Here is a 20,961-nt window from a genome sequence, read left to right as displayed (position 1 = left end):
CTGCAAAGGGAATCCCGAGGCTCCCCCTGACCGCGACTGCCTGCTTCTCAGAACCAGACGCCTGGTAGGGACACTGCACCCGCAGCCCCCAGGACCTGAAGGATCGGAACTCCAGTGCAAGAGTGACCCCCAGGAGGCCCTCTTCCTTGCCCAGGTGGTGGCTACTCCGAGGAGCCCTCCCACTTGCCTGCATCGCTGAAGAGACCCCTTGGTCTCCCACTGATCTACATTGGAAACCAGACGTGTGTTTGCACACTGCACCCGGCCACCCCCGTGCTGCTGAGGGTGTACTTTCTGTGCTAACTTGTGTCCCCCCCCCCCCCCCCCCCCCCCCCGGTGCCCTACAAAACCCCCTTGGTCTGCCCTATGAAGACGCGGGTACTTACCTGCTGGCAGACTGGAACCGGGGCACCCCCTTCTCCATTGAAGCCTATGTGTTTTGGGCACCTCTTTGACCTCTGCACCTGACTGGCCCTGAGCTGCTGGTGTGGTAACTTTGGGGTTGCTCTGAACCCCCAACGGTGGGCTACCTTGGACCCAAACTTGAACCCCGTAGGTGGTTTAATTACCTACAAAAACTAACAAATACTTACCTCCCCTAGGAACTGTGACAATTGCACTAAGTGTCTAGTTTTAAAATAGCTATATGTGATTTATTTGAAAAGTATATATGCTATTGTGTTTATTCAAAGTTCCTAAAGTACTTACCTGCAATACCTTTCATTTGAAGTATTACATGTAAAATTTGAACCTGTGGTTCTTAAAATAAACTAAGAAAATATATTTTTCTATACAAAAACCTATTGGCCTGGAATTGTCTCAGTGTGTGTTCCTCATTTATTGCTTGTGTGTGTGCAACAAATGCTTAACACTACTCCGTTGATAAGCCTACTGCTCGACCACACTACCACAAAATAGAGCATTAGTATTATCTCTTTTTGCCACTATCTTACCTCTAAGGGGAACCCTTGGACTCTGTGCATACTATTCCATGTTTTGAAATAGTGCATACAGAGCCAACTTCCTACATTGGTGGATCAGCGGTGGGGTACAAGACTTTGCATTTGCTGGACTACTCAGCCAATACCTGATCACACGACAAATTCCAAAAACTGTCATTAGAAATAGATTTTTGCAATTTGAACTATTTTTCAAAATTCTTAAAAGTCCTGCTAGGGCCTTGTTAGTCCCTGTTAGCATTTCTTTTAGAGTTTAAAAGTTTTGTGAAAGTTTGAATTAGGTTCTAGAACTAGTTTTAGATTCTTAAAAAGTATTCCAACTTTTAGAAACATAATGCCTGGTGCAGATGAGTATGTGGTGGAACTCGACCTCACACCTTACCTCCATCTTAAGATGAGGGAGCTAAGGTCTCTCTGCAAAATAAGGAAAATTCCAATTGGCTTAAGACCCTCCAAACAACAGGATGGCCAAAAGATTGGCTTTGGAGAGACAGATCCTAGCCATAGAAAGGGAAAGACAAGAGATGGGCCTAGGTCCCATCAATGGTGGCAGCAACTTAAATAGGGTCAGAGATTCTCCTGACATGTTGAAAATCCCTAAAGGGATTGTGACTAAATATGAAGATGGTGATGACATCACCAAATGGTTCACAGCTTTTGAGAGGGCTTGTGCAACCAGAAAAGTAAACAGATCTCACTGGGGTGCTCTCCTTTGGGAAATGTTCACTGGAAAGTGTAGGGATAGACTCCTCACACTCTCTGGAAAAGATACAGAATCTTATGACCTCATGAAGGCTACCCTGATTGAGGGCTTTGGATTCTCCACTGAGGAGTACAGAATTAGACTCCGGGGGGCTCAAAGCTCGAGCCAGACCTGGGTTGATTTTGTGGACTACTCGGTGAAAACACTGGATGGTTGGATTCAAGGCAGTAGTGTAAATGATTATGATGGGCTGTACAATTTATTTGTGAAAGAACACCTATTGAGTAATTGTTCAAATGATAAACTGCATCCGCATCTGGTAGACCTAGGACCAATTTCTCCCCAAGAATTGGGAAAGAAGGCGGACCATTGGGTCAAGACTACGGTGACCAAGACTTACACAGGGGGTGACCAAAAGAAAGGGGTCACAAAGCCTCCCCAGGGGAAGAGTGTTGAGAAATTTAAAAACAAAAATAGTAAAGAGTCTTCTTCAGGCCCCCAAAAACCTGCACAGGAGGGTGGGCCCAGAGCCTCTTTACAAAACAGTTTTGGGTACAAGGGTAAAAACTTTGATCCCAAAAAGGCCTGGTGTCGTAGCTGTAATGAGCCTGGACACCAAACTGGAGACAAGGCCTGTCCAAAGAAAAGTACCACTTCCAACTCCACTCCAGCTAACACTGGAATGGTTAGTCTCCAAGTGGGATCAACAGTGTGCCCAGAGCAAATCAGGTGTCACACTGAAGCTACATTAGTCTCTGAGGGTGGGGTGGATTTAGCCACACTGGCTGCCTGGCCTCCTAACATGCAAAAATACAGGCAGCAGCTCTTAATTAATGGGACAAGTGTAGAAGGCCTGAGGGATACAGGTGCCAGTGTCACCATGGTGACATAGCAACTGGTTTCCCCTTGTAATACCTGGCTGGACAAACTTATCCAGTCACCAACGCTGACAATCAGACTAAAGTACATCCCATGGCTATGGGAACTTTAGAGTGGGGAGGGGTCAATGGCCTGAAACAGGTGGTGGTTTCCTCAAATATCCCAGTAGACTGCTTGGAAATGAACTGGAGTCCTCAGCATGGGCTGACGTAGAACTGAAAACCAATGCAGCCATGCTGGGTATCTCTGAACTGGTGTGAGTCAAGACAAGGGCACAGTGCAAGGCTCAGGGTGAAAAAGTAGAGCTGGAGCCTGGAAAAAGGGCCCAGCCTACCAAGAGGAAAGGAAAGACAACTGGGAAACCAGCTGCAACACAACAACAAAAAGAGAACCTCTCTCCTCAGGAAGAAGTTCTGCCTTCTGAGGGAACTGAGCCTATGGAGTTACAACCTTATCAGGTTGAGCTCCTAGGCCCAGGGGGACCCTCAAGGGAGCAGTTGTGTAAGGGGCAAGAAACCGGTCCCTCTCTTGAAGGCCTTAGGCAGCAAGCTGCTGAAGAGTCCAATGGCAAGAAAACTGGAACACATAGGGTCTATTGGGAAGATGGACTCCTGTACGCTGAGGCAAGAGATCCCAAACCTGGTGCCACTAGGAGAGTGGTAGTGCCTCAGGAGTTTAGGGAGTTCATACTGACCTTAGTCCATGATATTCCTCTTGCTGGGCATTTGGGACAAACCAAGACGTGGGAGAGACTAGTCAACCACTTCTACTGGCCCAACATGTCCCAGAAAGTCAAGGAGTTTTGTGTCTCCTGTACCACCTGTCAAGCCAGTGGTAAGACAGGTGGACACCCAAAGGCCCCCCTCATTCAACTTCCAGTGGTGGGGGTCCCCTTTGAAAGAGTGGGTGTCGACATAGTGGGTCCACTTGAACCTCCCACAGCCTCAGGGAATATGTACATACTAGTAGTAGTGGATCATGCTACTAGATACCCTGAAGCTATTCCCCTTAGGTCGACTACTGCCCCTGCAGTAGCCAAGGCCCTCATTGGTATTTTTACCAGAGTGGGTTTTCCTAAGGAGGTGGTGTCTGACAGAGGTACCAACTTCATGTCAGCATACCTGAAACACATGTGGAATGAGTGTGGAGTGACTTATAAATTCACTACACCCTACCATCCACAAACTAATGGCCTTGTTGAGAGATTCATCTGACCATGTGGTCAGCAACATGTCTGGTGTGTGGCAGGCTGCTAAAACTAGTCAGCCTACACGGATAGTCGGTTAAGGTTTCAGGGGGCACCTCTAAGGTGCCCTCTGGGGTGTATGTTACAATAAAATGTACACTGGCATCAGTGTGCATTTATTGTGCTGAGAAGTTTGATACCAAACTTCAGATTTCAGTGTAGCCATTATGGTTCTGTGGAGTTCGTGCATGACAGACTCCCAGACCATATACTCTTATGGCTACCCTGCACTTACAATGTCTAAGGTTTTGCTTAGACACTGTAGGGCCACAGTGCTCATGCACATGTGCCCTCACCTATGGTATAGTGCACCCTGCCTTAGGGCTGTAAGGCCTGCTAGAGGGGTGACTTATCTATACTGCATAGGCAGTGTGAGGTTGGCATGGCACCCTGAGGGGAGTGCCATGTCGACTTAGTCGTTTTGTCCTCACTAGCGCACACAAGCTGGCAAGCAGTGGGTCTGTGCTGAGTGAGGGGTCCCCAGGGTGGCATAAGACATGCTGCAGCCCTTAGAGACCTTCCCTGGCATCAGGGCCCTCGGTACCAGGGGTACCAGTTACAAGGGACTTACCTGGATGCCAGGGTGTGCCAATTGTGGAAACAAAAGTACAGGTTAGGGAAAGAACACTGGTGCTGGGGCCTGGTTAGCAGGCCTCAGCACACTTTCAAATCAAAACCTAGCATCAGCAAAGGCAAAAAGTCAGGGGGTAACCATGGCAAGGAGGCATTTCCTTACACCTCCCTTCAAGCTAATCCATAAAGCGCATCTAAAGTCCATCTCTTGGGAGATGGCTGGGAGAGAAGTAAGCATTTATAGTGAAAGAACCCTGCCTGTCTCTTTTACTAATGATTCATCTTATGGACTAATACTAAATTCATGGCTTAAGTACCTTTGTCTGAATGATCTGGTCATACTGTGCTCCCTCTTTGTAAATCCTGCTACATCAGCCGAAAGACCATTATCGCAGGTGCTTTACATTTTATATGAGTAAAGCAAAGGGCATATGTTTATTGTGCCAATTCTTTGACGGCCAGGAAGGGGCCTGTTGGCTCTCAGCATGCACGGCCCTCTGCCACCCCAAAGAGGTGTCTGCTTAAGGAAAGAGGTAGGCTATATTCCCCCAGGAGCATGGTGATGACTACTGTACTCTACTCTGCCGTGCAGCTAACTGGAAGAGCAGGGATATGTTCACAAAGTACTGCTACCTGAATGTGAGCGAGGTGGGACAGGCAGTCCTTTGCAACCTATTTCAGGAAAGCTGTGTCTGCTTCTCGCTTTGTTAGAACTGTTACATTCTGATTTAATAATCTGATTCAAGGTTGTGTATATATGAAACATTCAGTTCTGGAGAGAATTAGTTGATCACCTGTAACTTGAGTTCTACAGTGTTCACCTGCTAAACTCCCTGCTTCCCAGCCACATTCAGTTATTATGTACTCTACCTACACCTTGTGCTATTTCATCTCCACCATTGTGGCCTTTGGGAGGAGTAGAGAGACTGTCACCTGTGGGACCTTTACCAGTTTCAAATAGACTAAATCCTCCACATAAGCCAGCTCAAACTGTCTGTTGGTCATAGCACTTCCACCTCATTGGTTGAAGATAAGATTGTCTAATAGCACATCCACCTCATTTGAAACCAACACTGTTGTTTAAGTTCTGTAGACATTTTAACACTCTTTACTTCTATTTAAACTTACCAGCGAGTCCCAGCTTGACTACGGGGAATGATTCAAATAGGTGAATTTGTGAAAGATAACGCTGGAGAACTGGACTTACAGGTAAGTAATTAATTTTGTATTCTACCCGTGTTTTGGATGGCAGTTTGCTGATTTTTAGTTTAGGCTTTTTTGTGTGAAGATTAAGATCACCATTCACTTCTTTTGGCAGGTGATACTGTCAACCAACATTGCAGAGACCAGCATCACCATCAACGATGTAGTTTATGTTATTGACTCTTGCAAGTAAGTTCATGTTGTTGCTCCTTCTAACATTTGCCAATCACATAAGGCATTTTGTTTGTTTTCTTGCTATCTTTCATGTATTTGATCTCTGTTTATCACAGACAGAAGGTTAAGCTCTTCACCTCTCACAATAACATGACCAACTATGCAACAGTTTGGGCTTCGAAGACCAACTTGGAGCAGCGTAAAGGCCGGGCTGGCCGAGTACGGGCTGGATTCTGCTTTCACCTGTGCAGTCAGGCTCGGTTTGAGAGGTGAGTGTAGGAGAAGGTAAAATGAATAAGAAGTGAAAGCAGGCATCATTGTCTTGTTATGCTACAGTTTTCCTACCTTTCAGAGAAGTGAATATTCTTTCAGGTCTTAGGTTTATAGTAGTCGACCATAACCCATCTAGTGAATGCCACAACAAAAGCCAAATCCACCATGTCTAAGTAATTTCCTTTGTCCGGTGAAAGGAGGATCTCCCCAACTTGGAAGCCATTCCTGCAGTAGTCTCCGATCTGTCATCACTGAGAGAGTCCATATTGATCTGGAATGGACCAGGTTGAACATCAGATTATAAGGCTTATTAAATAATTTCAAGACCTTTATAATAACGTTTCCATGAGGGTAATATTGGGAGGGGCGTGATGTGAAAAAGAAAATACTCCCTGTTCATTTTGCTGTGACTTTACTTTTTAAGACATATTTGACCATCATCTAGTAGACACCAAGTCATAAGAATAGGTGTCTTGTGACAAGTGACATTCATAGATTTCACTTTATTTATTAAGCAAAACCACCATGCAGCATTTATTAGCCATGTGTTTGGGGGGAGGGAGGGGTGGAAAGTGCGCAGTTATTTAATAATTGGTGGAATCCCCTTTAGCAGCAATATCTTGAAGTAAAAGTTAATCTGTCTCACGTCACCTGGGAGAAATTAAGGCCCATTCATCCTTGCATAAACTGCATAAGATTGGTGATGTTTAAGAGCGATAGTTTATGCACAGCATTCTTTGGGTCCTGCCACTACTTTTCAATAGTTGAGGTCTGACCTTTTGACTCAACAATCTCAAAACCATATTTTGTTTTTCATTTAACAGCCAGTCAATCGCTCTGGATGTTGGTCCTTGTCCAGCTGCATGAGATACTATTAACTAAACTTTATTGTATAGAGTATCTCATATTTTCTTCTAGAGAGTACTTATTGTACTGTCCTGGGGCCGCTTATTGTCCTCATGACCTTTTTACATGTGGCACCATGGTGAACAGCAGCACTTGGCTGCTCCATACTTGGCTGACCCTTAAAATTCCCAAAAATAATAAATAGCCTCAGCATTTATTTACACATTTACTGGAGTAAAGTAAAAGCAGCACAGAAGGTGTCTGGCGCCACATATCTTCAGGAACGCTCCATTTTAAAGACCACCTGTACTTTATTTTATGCACCTTCAGATTACTGCATATAAAATAACGCGCACGCCTCAAACTTATTGGGATGGGGGAGAGCATATGAGGGGATTGGGTACGTATGTGTCCCCATCCAGCGCCACATAATTAAATTATAATTGTTGCAGTGAGGAATAGTGATTTGTTTATTGATAGTGCTAGGAGGGCCCCAGCTTGTGATAGAAAGCATTGTGAATGTCATTATTTAAAAAATGTATTACACAGTAAAAACAGGCTCTGCAAAGTAGTGTTTAAGATAAAATAAGTGCTTTAAAAAAATCTACATTTTAACCATGAGCAATCAGACTGCATTTCGTGCAAATATTTTTATGTACCTGTAGGGAATTGGGTCCTGGTTGCAGTACCCTTACCCAGCCAAACACCTTTTTTGTCTAGTTTTTCAATGCAACTTTGAAGGGCCATATAAGTCCCTCGTAAATGGTACTCCTGGTATCTAGGCCATGGGTATTGAAGAGGGCCCCTCGGTGCTGGGTTACTCTTAAGTGGCACAAGTTGTGCTTCATATCTAACCTTATGCAGACTGCCACTGCAGGCTACATGACACAGTGCTCCCAACATTGAAAACACGACCTCGCACACACCCTATGTGCCATGTCCCCGGAACACTGCATGCTGTATATGTAAGTCACCCCTGTAGCAGGCCTTACAGCCCTAAGGCAGGATGCCTTATATTACATGTGAGGACAGATATGCATAAACAGGTATGCCCCTGCTAAGTCTGTCGATTCTGAGACATAGTAAGTGAACAGGGAAGTCATTGTAAATGCATATGCTGGACACTGGTCATTACGAGTTCCCCAGCTACATGATGGTGTCTCTGAATCCCTGGATGTTTGGTATCAATCATCTCAGAATAATGAACACTCACAGACCCCAGTGATAGATTTATTAAAAAAAATAAAAGCACAGAGGGCACCTTACAGGTGCCTCCTGAAAAACCTACCAACTACTAGTGTTTTGAATGATTGGTCCTGACCAGTTCAGCCACCACAAACTCGTTCCTGGCTTCCGAAGGAGAGAGCCAGCGCTCTTGAGAGCCTGAGACAAAGACCTGCTCTGGGCAGAGGTGTGGCCTCCTCACCCAGGCTGGATGGACATTCCAGGGCATGGAAGAATTGAAGGCCTTGAACCAGGGCTTAATTTAGAGAATGGTATGAAATGAAATCCCGAAAATAACTCCACAACTCAGTCTACACCATGTATGTGCTTAACTATACCTACGGCCACCGAACTGGTCACTCCCAGGTGAGGTGATTTGTTTACTATTTGTGCAGGAATGACATTTGGGTTCTTCCTGTTTCATGACTAAGAAGCATATACTTGAGCAGTTTTTCAAACTATTGTTGACAATCGCCATCTTCCTTCCTTTTGCGGTGTGTAGGCTGGAGACTCACCTGACCCCAGAGATTTTCCGTACTCCGCTGCATGAAGTCGCTTTGAGCATCAAGCTGCTGCGCCTAGGAGGAATTGGAAACTTCCTGTCCAAAGCCATCGAGCCACCACCACTGGATGCTGTCATTGAAGCGGAGCACACACTGAGAGGTAATGAGGAGGGAAGGAGATTGTAATGGGATGAGTGGAGAGTGGATGGGCTGGGGAAATGTTACAAGGACATGCAGGAGTTTCCTGCAGGAAATGTTAGTCCACTGTGTGAATGGCAAAACTGAATAGTGGAAGAAGTTGACACTGCTAAACCCGTTGTGCACTGTGGCTTAAGTTGCCAGTGCTCTTTTTGGCCTGCTTTGTGTGTCAACCCTTTGAATGGGAAAACCTAGGGTTACCCGGAGTAGCAGTGACGGGAGGCTTTTCCTCAGCAAAATGTTACTCATTTAACCAAACTAATATTGAACTTAAGAAAAGTGAATAAAATCCCTAAACCAGTTGTGTAAAAATAATACACATTACTGAATAAATTAAGACCAAAACAAAATGGATCCGACAATCGTTAAAATGTTCCCCCAATGCCCTAAGGAACGGGAATGTAAATGTCAAAAATGTGTTTGTTTGCATTGCCAAAATTGACAACTTGAGGCCACTCTAATACCAGAGATAAGAACCATTGCTTGAAACCATTCTCATTCACAAAGGCCAGCAAAAATTGGGCTAGTTTCCTTTCAGATTGGTACTTTCAATTGACCCAAATGCAGGTTGCGGGGTATCTTCCTCATGGCCATAACTAAAGTTCACAACCCTGCAAAGGTTAGCTTCATGGATACCAGGGTACAGACCGCAATGGAAAGCAGGCTCAACATTTCCCAGTTTCTGCTGTCCTTCCTGTAACTATGCACCGCTTGTCTATTTTTTTTTTTTTCTTTTTTTCCTTCTTCCCTGGAGTCACAGGAGGCCAGCTGATGCGCTCCTTGAAACGCACCTTCAAGTCTTGGGCATAAGGGGAATGCTGGGTAGTCTCAAGTCCTTTTCCTCAGGCAGATACTGACAGCAGGTTCATCGTCCTCCAATCTTCTTCAAAGCATGTTGTATTCTTGTGTGCTGCAGATGCAAAGCCATCCTCTATTTATTCTAGTGGCCCATCAAAATGATGGGCTCTCTCTGCCTTTGTGTGCGCTACTCTGAAACTTCCTACTCCCTCCCCTGGAAAACCAACCCTGGCTGGTTTTGATCCCAGTTCCCCCTCCTTGGGAGTTTTTTTCAGCCTCTAGGAATTTGATGGCTTTAAAGACCGATACCAGAGCACATTGTAGGATAACCATGCTGTTCTGGAAGATTCCTAAAACTTGTTTGTAGTGCCGGTGTGTTTCCAGTTGCTTCATTCGTGTTCCAAGATACCTATGCAATATTTAACCTTTGCACCCCATCAAACTGTTTCCTGCAATAGATCAGATGGCTGGTTCAGGCCCTCTGCTCTTCCAGCAGAGTAATATTGCCAGGGCTCGGCGTAGTTAATTACTGTCCTTTCTGGAGGGAGAGCCTTGCAGAAATGGTTTGATCCGTGTCTGGGCTTTGAACAGAAACGGACACACACACCTTTGGAGTGCATTAATAAATAAAAAAATCAGTATGCACCATTGAATTGGAAGCTTGGTAAATATTCAAACAGGGTGCTGATGGCTCTGTAGCTGCATCCTAAGCCAACTTTGGAAAATGATGACTTTTTCACAAATCGACTTAAACAACATTGACAAACTATTATAGCCTATGCAGTTAAATAACATTTGTAATGTTGGTGGTAAATGCAGGCTGACTCTGGCACGTCCCACTTCTACCACATGATGTACCAATACCTGTGTGATCAAAGGCACTACTTAAGGTTGTCTTAGCTATTGCTTTTTCTGTTAGTCGAAACAAAATACTTTGGCATGTGCTGCCTGCAGATCCTGGCTTCTAGACTGACCTGCCTGTTACACTTAGGAATACAACATTACATAGCAAAAACGTTTAGATCAAAGCTGTTCACATCAGTGCCATACATGCATTATATTTCATGTAAGGAGTATTTTACTTACACTGTTGTGTTCTTTTCATGGATGGGTGAAGCCTTGTGAATAGGCCTTAGGTTTTGAATAATGAACTAATTTTCCTTTTCAGACCTCGACGCTTTGGACACAAATGACGAACTGACGCCCCTTGGCAGGATACTTGCAAAATTGCCTATTGAGCCTCGCCTTGGCAAAATGATGATCATGGGCTGTATCCTGTAGTAAGTATGAACTTAATTGCATCCTTAAGGCATCTTACTGGTGCAAAGACCTACTCGGGCCTTCAAAGCCATAGGGCCCTCCACTTGGTCCTAACGAGTAAGAAACTTTCAGTTGGAGGCATCTGTTGGGTACTAGCTTCAAACCGATCCCTCCAATTAGTACTGGAAAGGGGATATTTGATTTTTGTTTTTCAGAGTCTCCATTTTTAGGTTCCAGGGATTAAGAAAACATTTCTTGCCTGTCGCAATCGTTGCAGCTTGTAGAGCTATAGAGCCTCATGCTGTGCACACTCCTGCCATCTAATGGGGGGGGGGCTTTATTGTTGCAAGTTGTTTTTCATTGAAGGTGTTTCAGGTTTGAGGGGGGGGGCTATAGTACCTCCCATGACAACCACAATGCACCAGGAGAGACTATGGCTCAGATTGTATTTTTCCTCCTTAGTAAATGTTAGTGTAGAATTGCGGAGCACTATGATGTCTGAGAAACACTTTATAATAAAATAAAGAACTGTGTAAGTAGCACCTACATATTGCAGTCTGCTCACATGTTGAGCAGCATGTGTGAATCTATAGCACTATAAGCAGTAAAATTGTTGCAGTTAACATTTGCACTTGGTGACGTCCTGTTGTTGACACACACGGTGCATAATCTGAAAAATACAACACATTCCCCTAATGAGACTTCCAAGCAGTACTGGGAGATGTCTGGGTCATTTTTTAAGTACGATTTATCAGAGTTGTGCTTTTTCTCTGGCATGATTTCCCAGAGGTAAGATAGTGGCAAAAAGAGATAATACTAATGCTCTATTTTGTGGTAGTGTGGTCGAGCAGTAGGCTTATCAGAGGGTAGTGTTAAGCATTTGTTGTACACACACACAAGCAATAAATGAGGAACACACACTCCAAGACAATTCCAGGCCAATAGGTTTTTGTATAGAAAATTATCTTTTCTTAGTTTATTTTAAATATTTTATATGTAATACTTCAAATGAAAGGTATTGCAGGTAAGTACTTTAGGAACTTTGAATAATCACAATAGCATATATATTTTTCAAATAAATCACATATAGCTATTTTAAAACTAGACAGTGCAATTTTCACAGTTCCTAGGGGAGGTAAGTATTTGTTAGTTTTTGTAGGTAAGTAAACCACCTACGGGGTTCAAGTTTGGGTCCAAGGTAGCCCACCGTTGGGGATTCAGAGCAACCCCAAAGTTACCACACCAGCAGCTCAGGGCCGGTCAGGTGCAGAGTTCAAAGTGGTGCCCAAAACGCATAGGCTTCAATGGAGAGAAGGGGGTGTCCTGGTTCCAGTCTGCCAGCAGGTAAGTACCCGCGTCTTCGGAGGGCAGACCAGGGGGGTTTTGTAGGGCACCGGGGAGGGGGTTTAAGTTAGCACAGAAAGTACACCCTCAGCAGCACGGGGGCGGCCGGGTGCAGTGTGCAAACACACGTTGGGTTTCCAATGGGAGACCAAGGGGTCTCTTAAGCGATGCAGGCAATGGGGGGGCTCCTCGGGGTAACCACCACCTGGGCAAGGGAGTTCTTGGTCCTTCTAGATGCAGGGCAGTCCTCTGAGGCTTCAGAGGTCGCTGGTCCCTGTGGAAAGCGTCGCTGGAGCAGTGTCTTTAGAAGTGGGGAGACAGGCCGGTAGAGCTGGGGCCAAAGCAGTTGGTGTCTCCGTCTGGGGAGCCCCTAAATACTGAATTTAGGGGTGTGTTTAGGTCTGGGGGGTTAGTAGCCAATGGCTACTAGCCCGGAGGGTGGCTACACCTTCTTTGTGCCTCCTCCCTGAGGGGAGGGGGGGCACATTCCTATCCCTATTGGGGGAATCCTCCATCTGCAAGATGGAGGATTTCTAAAAGTCAGTCACCTCAGCTCAGGACACCTTAGGGGCTGTCCTGACTGGCCAGTGACGACTCCTTGTTTTTCTCATTATCTCCTCCGGCCTTGCCGCCAAAAGTGGGGCCGTGGCCGGAGGGGGCGGGCAACTCCACTAGCTGGAGTGCCCTGGGCTGCTGTAACAAAGGGGGTAAGCCTTTGAGGCTCACCGCCAGGTGTTACAGTTCCTGCAAGGGGAGGTGTGAAGCACCTCCACCCAGTACAGGCTTTGTTACTAGCCACAGAGTGACAAAGGCACTCTCCCCATGTGGCCAGCAACATGTCTGGAGTGTGGCAGGCTGCTAAAACCAGTCCGCCTACATGGATAGTCAGTTAAGGTTTCAGGGGGCACCTCTAAGGTGCCCTCTGGGGTGTATGTTACAATAAAATGTACACTGGCATCAGTGTGCATTTATTGTGCTGAGAAGTTTGATACCAAACGCCACAGTTTTCAGTGTAGCCATTATGGTGCTGTGGAGTTCGTGCATGACAGACTCCCAGACCATATACTCTTATGGCTACCCTGCACTTACAATGTCTAAGGTTTTGCTTAGACACTGTAAGGGCATAGTGCTCCTGTACCTATGCCCTCACCTGTGGTATAGTGCACCCTGCCTTAGGGCTGTAAGGCCTGCTAGAGGGGTGACTTATCTATACTGCATAGGCAGTGTGAGGTTGGCATGGCACCGTGAGGGGAGTGCCATGTCGACTTAGTCGTTTTATCCCCACTAGCACACTCAAGCTGGCAAGCAGTGTGTCTGTGCTGAGTGAGGGGTCCCCAGGGTGGCATAAGACATGCTGCAGCCCTTAGAGACCTTCCCTGGCATCAGGGCACTTGGTACCAGGGGTACCAGTTACAAGGGACTTACCTGGATGCCAGGGTGTGCCAATTGTGGAAACAAAAGTACAGGTTAGGGAAAGAACACTGGTGCTTGGGCCTGGTTAGCAGGCCTCAGCACACTTTCAAATCAAAACTTAGCATCAGCAAAGGCAAAAAGTCAGGGGGTAACCATGCCAAGGAGGCATTTCCTTACAGTCCCCAAATATGAAGAAGGTGATGGTATCACTAAATGGTTCTCGGCCTTTGAGAGGGCTTGTAGAATACGGAAACAACATAAATTATGGGGGCTCTCTACTCTGGGAGCTGTTTTCAGGCAAGTGCAGGGATAGATTCCTGGTATTTGATGAGACAGATGCGGAGTCCTTTCATCTCATGAAGGGAACCCTGATTGGGGGCTTTGGACTCTCCACTGAGGAATAAAGAATCTGGTTTAGGGAGACTCAGAAAACAGTCCGTCCTGGGTTGATTTTGTAGACTTTTCAGTAAAAACACTAGGTGGTTGTTGTGTTAACTTTCTATACTGGGCACACCCCTAGGGTGCCCAGTGTGAAATGAACATAGCCTTGGGAATTCCACCATCTTGTGTCTGGTGGAACTAGTGATTCTGGGACAAGGTGGTGCTCACTCCCTCAAAGCAAGTGGTCATCTAGGGAGTGTAGTGAATACAAGTGTAAGGTAGCCCATTGGCTACTAACTACCCTTCCTTCCGTTCACCCCCCCTAAATTGAGTATTTAGGGTATCCCCTATTTCCAGGAAAACAGATGTTTGCTGGACACAAAAGGAGTTGACAAGAAGACTGCTGAAGCAGAGAACTGAGGAGCATGACTTACTTGGCACCAAGCCTGCCTGCTGCACCTGACCCTCGAGGGGCAACTAAGCTGCCCTGCTGCTGCAGCCTCCAAGAAACCAGGAGAGCTGCCAGTGCTTCACAAATCACCACGAACTCCCTTGGAGCAGAGGAGCTGCTTATCCGCACCTGCAGGCAACTCAGGAAAGAATTATGAGGACTAGGATTTCCAAAACCCAGCGCTGGACACTACACCCAAGCCCCCTAGCCCGACCAACGGTGGTGATGTGATTTCCAGGCCCTCCAGAGATGAAGCCCACCTTGAGTTTGCCCACGGTGTACTTACCAGTAGCGTTGGTAGTGTCCCTATGTCTTTCCTCATGTTTTATGAAAGTTTGTGGGTTTTTTATTTATTGATAAATTGGTGTCTGATTTCTTTATTCAGTGTTTCTCACTTAAAGCCTATGTGTGTGCTTTATATGCTTAGCACTAACCTCAGATATGCCTAACTGCTTGCTCACACTACCACAAAAGATCATTTGTGCCGCTTTGAAAATTTTGGGGTTTGCCTAGACTCTTTGCACAGTGTACCTCTTTTTGTCCACTATATAAAGAGCCAGCTTCCTACAGGAAGTAGGTGTAATTGTGGTCAAAGGCTGCCATATTAGTTCCCTACTTGTAGCATTGAAATGACATCTTATTGATCATTTTGAAATAATTGTTGTGTAGTGGTTGAGAGGTCACAGCACGTTATAGGCCTCAATATTTTGTCTTACGTGAGCACCAGAAAGTATAGGGAATACACTTTCTTTAGACTGTATGAAACCAGTTTGGTGTCTCCTTTTCATAAAGCTTGTACCTCCTCCAAGAGTTAGCGGTATTCCTTAACATGTGGACATGTTGGGTTGTGTGCTGTGAAATTCTAAGTAATAACCGTTGGCAACTATGTTGATAGCCACTGATAGGAGGTTATTTCCCTTCAGCTGAGTAAGGTGTAACCTCAGACATCTCCTGACAGGTGTTAGACGGCCTGGTGTGGAGAAGGTCATTACTTGGAGGCAGCAGTGCTTATGCTTTGTTCACCTTGAGCCTTGGCACAACCGCACTGTTCTGTTATTTGGTATAGTCTCTATAGAACTTGATGTAAATTCTTCCATTTCAGCTGGATGGATAAGTGTCTTTACAAAAGTAAAGCAAAAAATTAAAGTTGCCACTTCTGCCTTCATATGTGATTGTTAATGAAACATGGTTGTAAATGTTACAGAAGAGACAGGCTTATCTCTGTGTGTTAAGTATATTGCCTACAAGTGGCTATCAATCGACTTGTATTCTTCAAGCATTAGAAAATATTTCTTTAGATTAAATACTAAAACTGCAATATTCAATTTTGGACGTATTGATACAATACCTACTGACGGCCACTGTTGTGAGTCTTACAAGGTAACCCCTCCGTCATACACCCTGTGGCATACTCATTTTGTTCGAGTCCAGAGTTGATGCATTGGCTCTGAGCATCGATTTATGGTGGGCAGTGCTACACGAGGGAGCAGGAGAGTACTTGATTATAATCCTTACTGTGCTTTGTGGGCGACAATAAAAAAGTAATTTGGAAATTGTGCTTTTAATGTTAATTTTACTGCAATGTTAAAACTGGACCTTATGCTTCTTTCAATCTTGCTAGTGTGGGTGACGCGGTGTGTACCATCTCTGCTGCCACATGCTTTCCAGAGCCTTTTGTCAGTGATGGCAAGCGACTCGGTTATGTCCACAGGAATTTTTCAGGGAACAGATTCTCTGACCATGTCGCCCTGCTTTCGGTCTTCCAAGCTTGGGATGATGCAAGGTATGGCAAACTGAACAGGCCAATGGAGCCATGATAACATTTACTGTTTTAGGGTTTGGACAAAAGTTTTCCCCTAACAAGCAATGCTTTTAATGTAATTTTCACAGAATGGGTGGTGAAGATGCAGAAATGAGATTCTGTGAGCACAAACGACTCAACATGGCAACACTTCGGATGACTTGGGAAGCCAAAGTACAACTGAAAGATATTCTGGTTAATGCAGGCTTTCCAGAAGGTGAGTGTTCATCTGAAATAGATAATGGCTTAAACTGCTGCTCATTGTAACAAAAACCCAAGTGTGGACCTCCTATGGAATCCACTTTTTTTTTTTTTTGTAGGCCTGTTTGCCTGGAATCGGGTCTTATTCCAAGTACACTTGAAATTACGGTTAAGTAGAGAGGGATTCCTGTCCAATAGATGCTGCTCCCTTTTGTGGTTATGAATCCTGTGATTGTCACCTTAATGTGTCAGACACATTGTTTAAATTCTGCGGGTCTTTATCATTCTGAACAGTTGGTTTGTACTATTCCTCATATGAAAAAATGGTTCAATTTCTCCTCTTATTTTTCCAGAGTGCTTGATGACACAAATTTTCAACAACTCTGGGCCTGACAACAAGCTGGATGTGGTTATTTCTCTGCTGGCCTTTGGTGTCTACCCAAATGTGTGTTACCACAAGGAGAAAAGAAAAATTCTTACAACGGAGGGGAGAAATGCTTTAATCCACAAGTCTTCTGTTAATTGCCCATTTACCAGCCAGGACCCAAAATATCCATCTCCTTTCTTTGTTTTTGGAGAGAAGGTGAGTGGCCGGAGGTATTGGCGTTATTAGGTGTGCTCCAGATTCATTCTCTGTCTTTCCGCAGTCCTGCCTGGCACCTGTTTCTCTACATTCCAGAAGTGCTTTTTGTGATGTATACCTGGGTAACCTGACCGTAATCTGCCCAGTCCCAGTGAAGGACAATTGTCTTCCTGCAGATCCCCTTGCGAAAATATACTTTAGAAGGTACAGAAAGGGAACGGCAAACCAAAAAAAGCAGAAGACAAAAGTGAAATTCTGTGTTGGGTATGTTGTAAAGAAAAAAGCAGGAAGTATTGCCATTGTTTTCGGACTCTTATTTAATTCCTTCCCAGCTTCTGTTTCCCCTCAACCAAGCATTAGTCAGCATTCCAGTAGAGCATTCTAAGGTGTATAACTGTTTAAGCTCACTCTAAACCATCTTAGTACCAAAGCTGGATGCTTCACTTCCTGCTTCTCATTATGAGAACCTGCATTGTAAAAGATGCCAGAAACACTCCAGTAGAAAAAAGTGAGGGTCTAAAGTGGCTTTTAAAAAAAAATTTCAAACAAGTTAAAGGAAACAAAATGCCCAGGGAAAGGGCAGCATTATCAGCAGATACCACCTTTCCCCAAAGGTTTAAAAGAGAAGAGCAGAAAGGGCACATAGAGGTAAAACAATAAGGTATGGATGACTGTGAAGGAGGGGGGCAGGAAATGCCAGGGGAAGCCTCCTAAAAGAGAGAAAACACCATCCTCTATATCAATGTGGGAATATCGCTGGCATAATGCACAAGGCAGTAATATTGCTACTGCAAGGGGAAAATGCATAAAACTTTGCAGCTGTCCCTTGCACTCACCAACACATTTATAAGTAAATCAGTGTTTGATACGCCTGTCTCTTTCAAAGTCCACAAATAGTTTTTCCAGGTTGCAGCTCAACATATACTCTCGATAGGTACTTCAGTGAACAGAACCGCTGTTCTCAAAACTGCTCTTGTAGAGTGTTAGCCTGAAGAGTTTTTGTATGTTGCAAATAATAAAATTTTAAACATCTCTTTACATCAAAAGTATGTGAAGCTCTTTCAGCAGGTGTCTGCAGATTTGGGAAAACATTTCTAAGCCCAACTGGTTCCTTGAGATTGAAATCTGTTGGCACTTTAGGTATGTACTTCGTATTAGTTTGGATAAGTATTATCTTTTGAATTGTGTAAAAAACAACCAAAAAAAAAGGGTCTCTGTTCATGAATGCCTGGAGCTCACTCACGCTTCTTGCGGAAGTTAGTGTAGAAGCTATGCAACCTTCTTTGTTAAAAACTTGATCTGTCCTGTGAATAGGTTCAAAAGGGTTTTTTATTAGTTGTGACAGCACTGTGTTAAAATGCCATTTTGATGGAGGCAACTTTATCGATGGAAATACTCTGAAGAGTCCATTAAGAATTTGCGTGATTAATATGCTGCCAGATGCACTCTAATGGAAGTATGTACTGTAAAGAAATGGCTCCCTGTTGCAGTTACCCCCCACTTTTTGCCTGATACTGATGCTGACTTGACTGAGAAGTGTGCTGGGACCCTGCTAACCAGGCCCCAGCACCAGTGTTCCTTCACCTAAAATGTACCATTGTATCCACAATTGGCACACCCTGGCATTCAGATAAGTCCCTTGTAACTGGTACTTCTAGTACCAAGGGCCCTGATGCCAAGAAAGGTCTCTAAGGGCTGCAGCATGTCTTATGCCACCCTAGAGACCCCTCACTCAGCACAGACACACTGCTTACAAGCCTGTGTGTGCTAGTGAGAACAAAATGAGTAAGTCGACATGGCACTCCCCTCAGGGTGCCATGCCAGCCTCTCACTGCCTAGGCAGTATAGGTAAGACACCCCTCTAGCAGGCCTTACAGCCCTAAGGCAGGGTGCACTATACCATAGGTGAGGGTACCAGTGCATGAGCACTGTGCCCCTACAGTGTCTAAACAAAACCTTAGACATTGTAAGTGCAGGGTAGCCATAAGAGTATATGGTCTGGGAGTCTGTCAAACACGAACTCCACAGCACCATAATGGCTACACTGAAAACTGGGAAGTTTGGTATCAAACTTCTCAGCACAATAAATGCACACTGATGCCAGTGTACATTTTATTGTAAAATACACCCCAGAGGGCACCTTAGAGGTGCCCCCTGAAACTTAACCGACTATCTGTGTAGGCTGACTAGTTTTAGCAGCCTGCCACAAACCGAGACATGTTGCTGGCCCCATGGGGAGAGTGCCTTTGTCACTCTGAGGCCAGTAACAAAGCCTGCACTGGGTGGAGATGCTAACACCTCTCCCAGGCAGGAATTGTCACACCTGGCGGTGAGCCTCAAAGGCTCACCTCCTTTGTGCCAACCCAGCAGGACACTCCAGCTAGTGGAGTTGCCCGCCCCCTCCGGCCAGGCCCCACTTTTGGCGGCAAGGCCGGAGAAAATAATGAGAATAACAAGGAGGAGTCACTGGCCAGTCAGGACAGCCCCTAAGGTGTCCTGAGCTGAGGTGACTCTAACTTTTAGAAATCCTCCATCTTGCAGATGGAGGATTCCCCCAATAGGGTTAGGATTGTGACCCCCTCCCCTTGGGAGGAGGCACAAAGAGGGTGTACCCACCCTCAGGGCTAGTAGCCATTGGCTACTAACCCCCCAGACCTAAACACGCCCTTAAAATTAGTATTTAAGGGCTACCCTGAACCCTAGAAAATTAGATTCCTGCAACTACAAGAAGAAGGACTGCCTAGCTGAAAAACCCCTGCAGAGGAAGACCAGAAGACGACAACTGCCTTGGCTCCAGAAACTCACCGGCCTGTCTCCTGCCTTCCAAAGATCCTGCTCCAGCGACGCCTTCCAAAGGGACCAGCGACCTCGACATCCTCTGAGGACTGCCCCTGCTTCGAAAAGACAAGAAACTCCCGAGGACAGCGGACCTGCTCCAAGAAAAGCTGCAACTTTGTTTCCAGCAGCTTTAAAGAACCCTGCAAGCTCCCCGCAAGAAGCGTGAGATTTGCAACACTGCACCCGGCGACCCCGACTCGGCTGGTGGAGAACCGACACCTCAGGAGGGACCCCAGGACTACTCTGATACTGTGAGTACCAAAACCTGTCCCCCCTGAGCCCCCACAGCGCCGCCTGCAGAGGGAATCCCGAGGCTTCCCCTGACCGCGACTCTTTGAACCTAAAGTCCCGACGCCTGGGAGAGACCCTGCACCCGCAGCCCCCAGGACCTGAAGGACCGGACTTTCACTGGAGAAGTGACCCCCAGGAGTCCCTCTCCCTTGCCCAAGTGGAGGTTTCCCCGAGGAATCCCCCCCTTGCCTGCCTGCAGCGCTGAAGAGATCCCGAGATCTCTCATAGACTAACATTGCGAACCCGACGCCTGTTCCTACACTGCACCCGGCCGCCCCAGCGCTGCTGAGGGTGAAATCTCTGTGTGGACTTGTGTCCCCCCCGGTGCCCTACAAAACCCCCCTGGTCTGCCCTCCGAAGACGCGGGTACTTACCTGCAAACAGACCGGAACCGGGGCACCCCCTTCTCTCCATTCTAGCCTATGTGTTTTGGGCACCACTTTGAACTCTGCACCTGACCGGCCCTGAGCTGCTGGTGTGGTGACTTTGGGGTTGCTCTGAACCCCCAACGGTGGGCTACCTTGGACCAAGAACTGAACCCTGTAAGTGTCTTACTTACCTGGTAAAACTAACAAATACTTACCTCCCCTAGGAACTGTGAAAATTGCACTAAGTGTCCACTTTTAAAACAGCTATCTGTCAATAACTTGAAAAGTATACATGCAATTTTGATGATTTGAAGTTCCTAAAGTACTTACCTGCAATACCTTTCGAATGAGATATTACATGTTAAATTTGAACCTGTGGTTCTTAAAATAAACTAAGAAAAGATATTTTTCTATATAAAAACCTATTGGCTGGATTTGTCTCTGAGTGTGT

The 20,961-nt window shown here is 45.6% G+C and overlaps 1 protein-coding gene across 4 annotated transcripts in view; it reads left to right on the top strand.

The window, feature by feature from the left end:
• DHX9 (DExH-box helicase 9) overlaps positions 1 to 20,961 on the top strand; it is a 226,517-nt gene that overhangs the window by 82,225 nt on the left and 123,331 nt on the right. For all 4 annotated transcript variants that reach the window (XM_069232052.1, XM_069232050.1, XM_069232051.1 and 1 more), the window contains 7 exons: positions 5,679 to 5,752; positions 5,854 to 6,006; positions 8,583 to 8,743; positions 10,748 to 10,859; positions 16,050 to 16,211; positions 16,319 to 16,446; positions 16,784 to 17,013. In XM_069232052.1, coding sequence (XP_069088153.1) covers positions 5,679 to 5,752; positions 5,854 to 6,006; positions 8,583 to 8,743; positions 10,748 to 10,859; positions 16,050 to 16,211; positions 16,319 to 16,446; positions 16,784 to 17,013 — 1,020 coding nt within the window. The remainder of the gene's footprint in view (positions 1 to 5,678; positions 5,753 to 5,853; positions 6,007 to 8,582; positions 8,744 to 10,747; positions 10,860 to 16,049; positions 16,212 to 16,318; positions 16,447 to 16,783; positions 17,014 to 20,961) is intronic.

This window comes from Pleurodeles waltl, chromosome 4_2 (assembly GCF_031143425.1).
Source record: "Pleurodeles waltl isolate 20211129_DDA chromosome 4_2, aPleWal1.hap1.20221129, whole genome shotgun sequence".
In the NCBI taxonomy this organism is placed as follows: domain Eukaryota; kingdom Metazoa; phylum Chordata; class Amphibia; order Caudata; family Salamandridae; genus Pleurodeles; species Pleurodeles waltl.
Note: the sequence above shows the minus strand (reverse complement) of the source record. Positions and strands in the feature narration are given on the sequence as shown.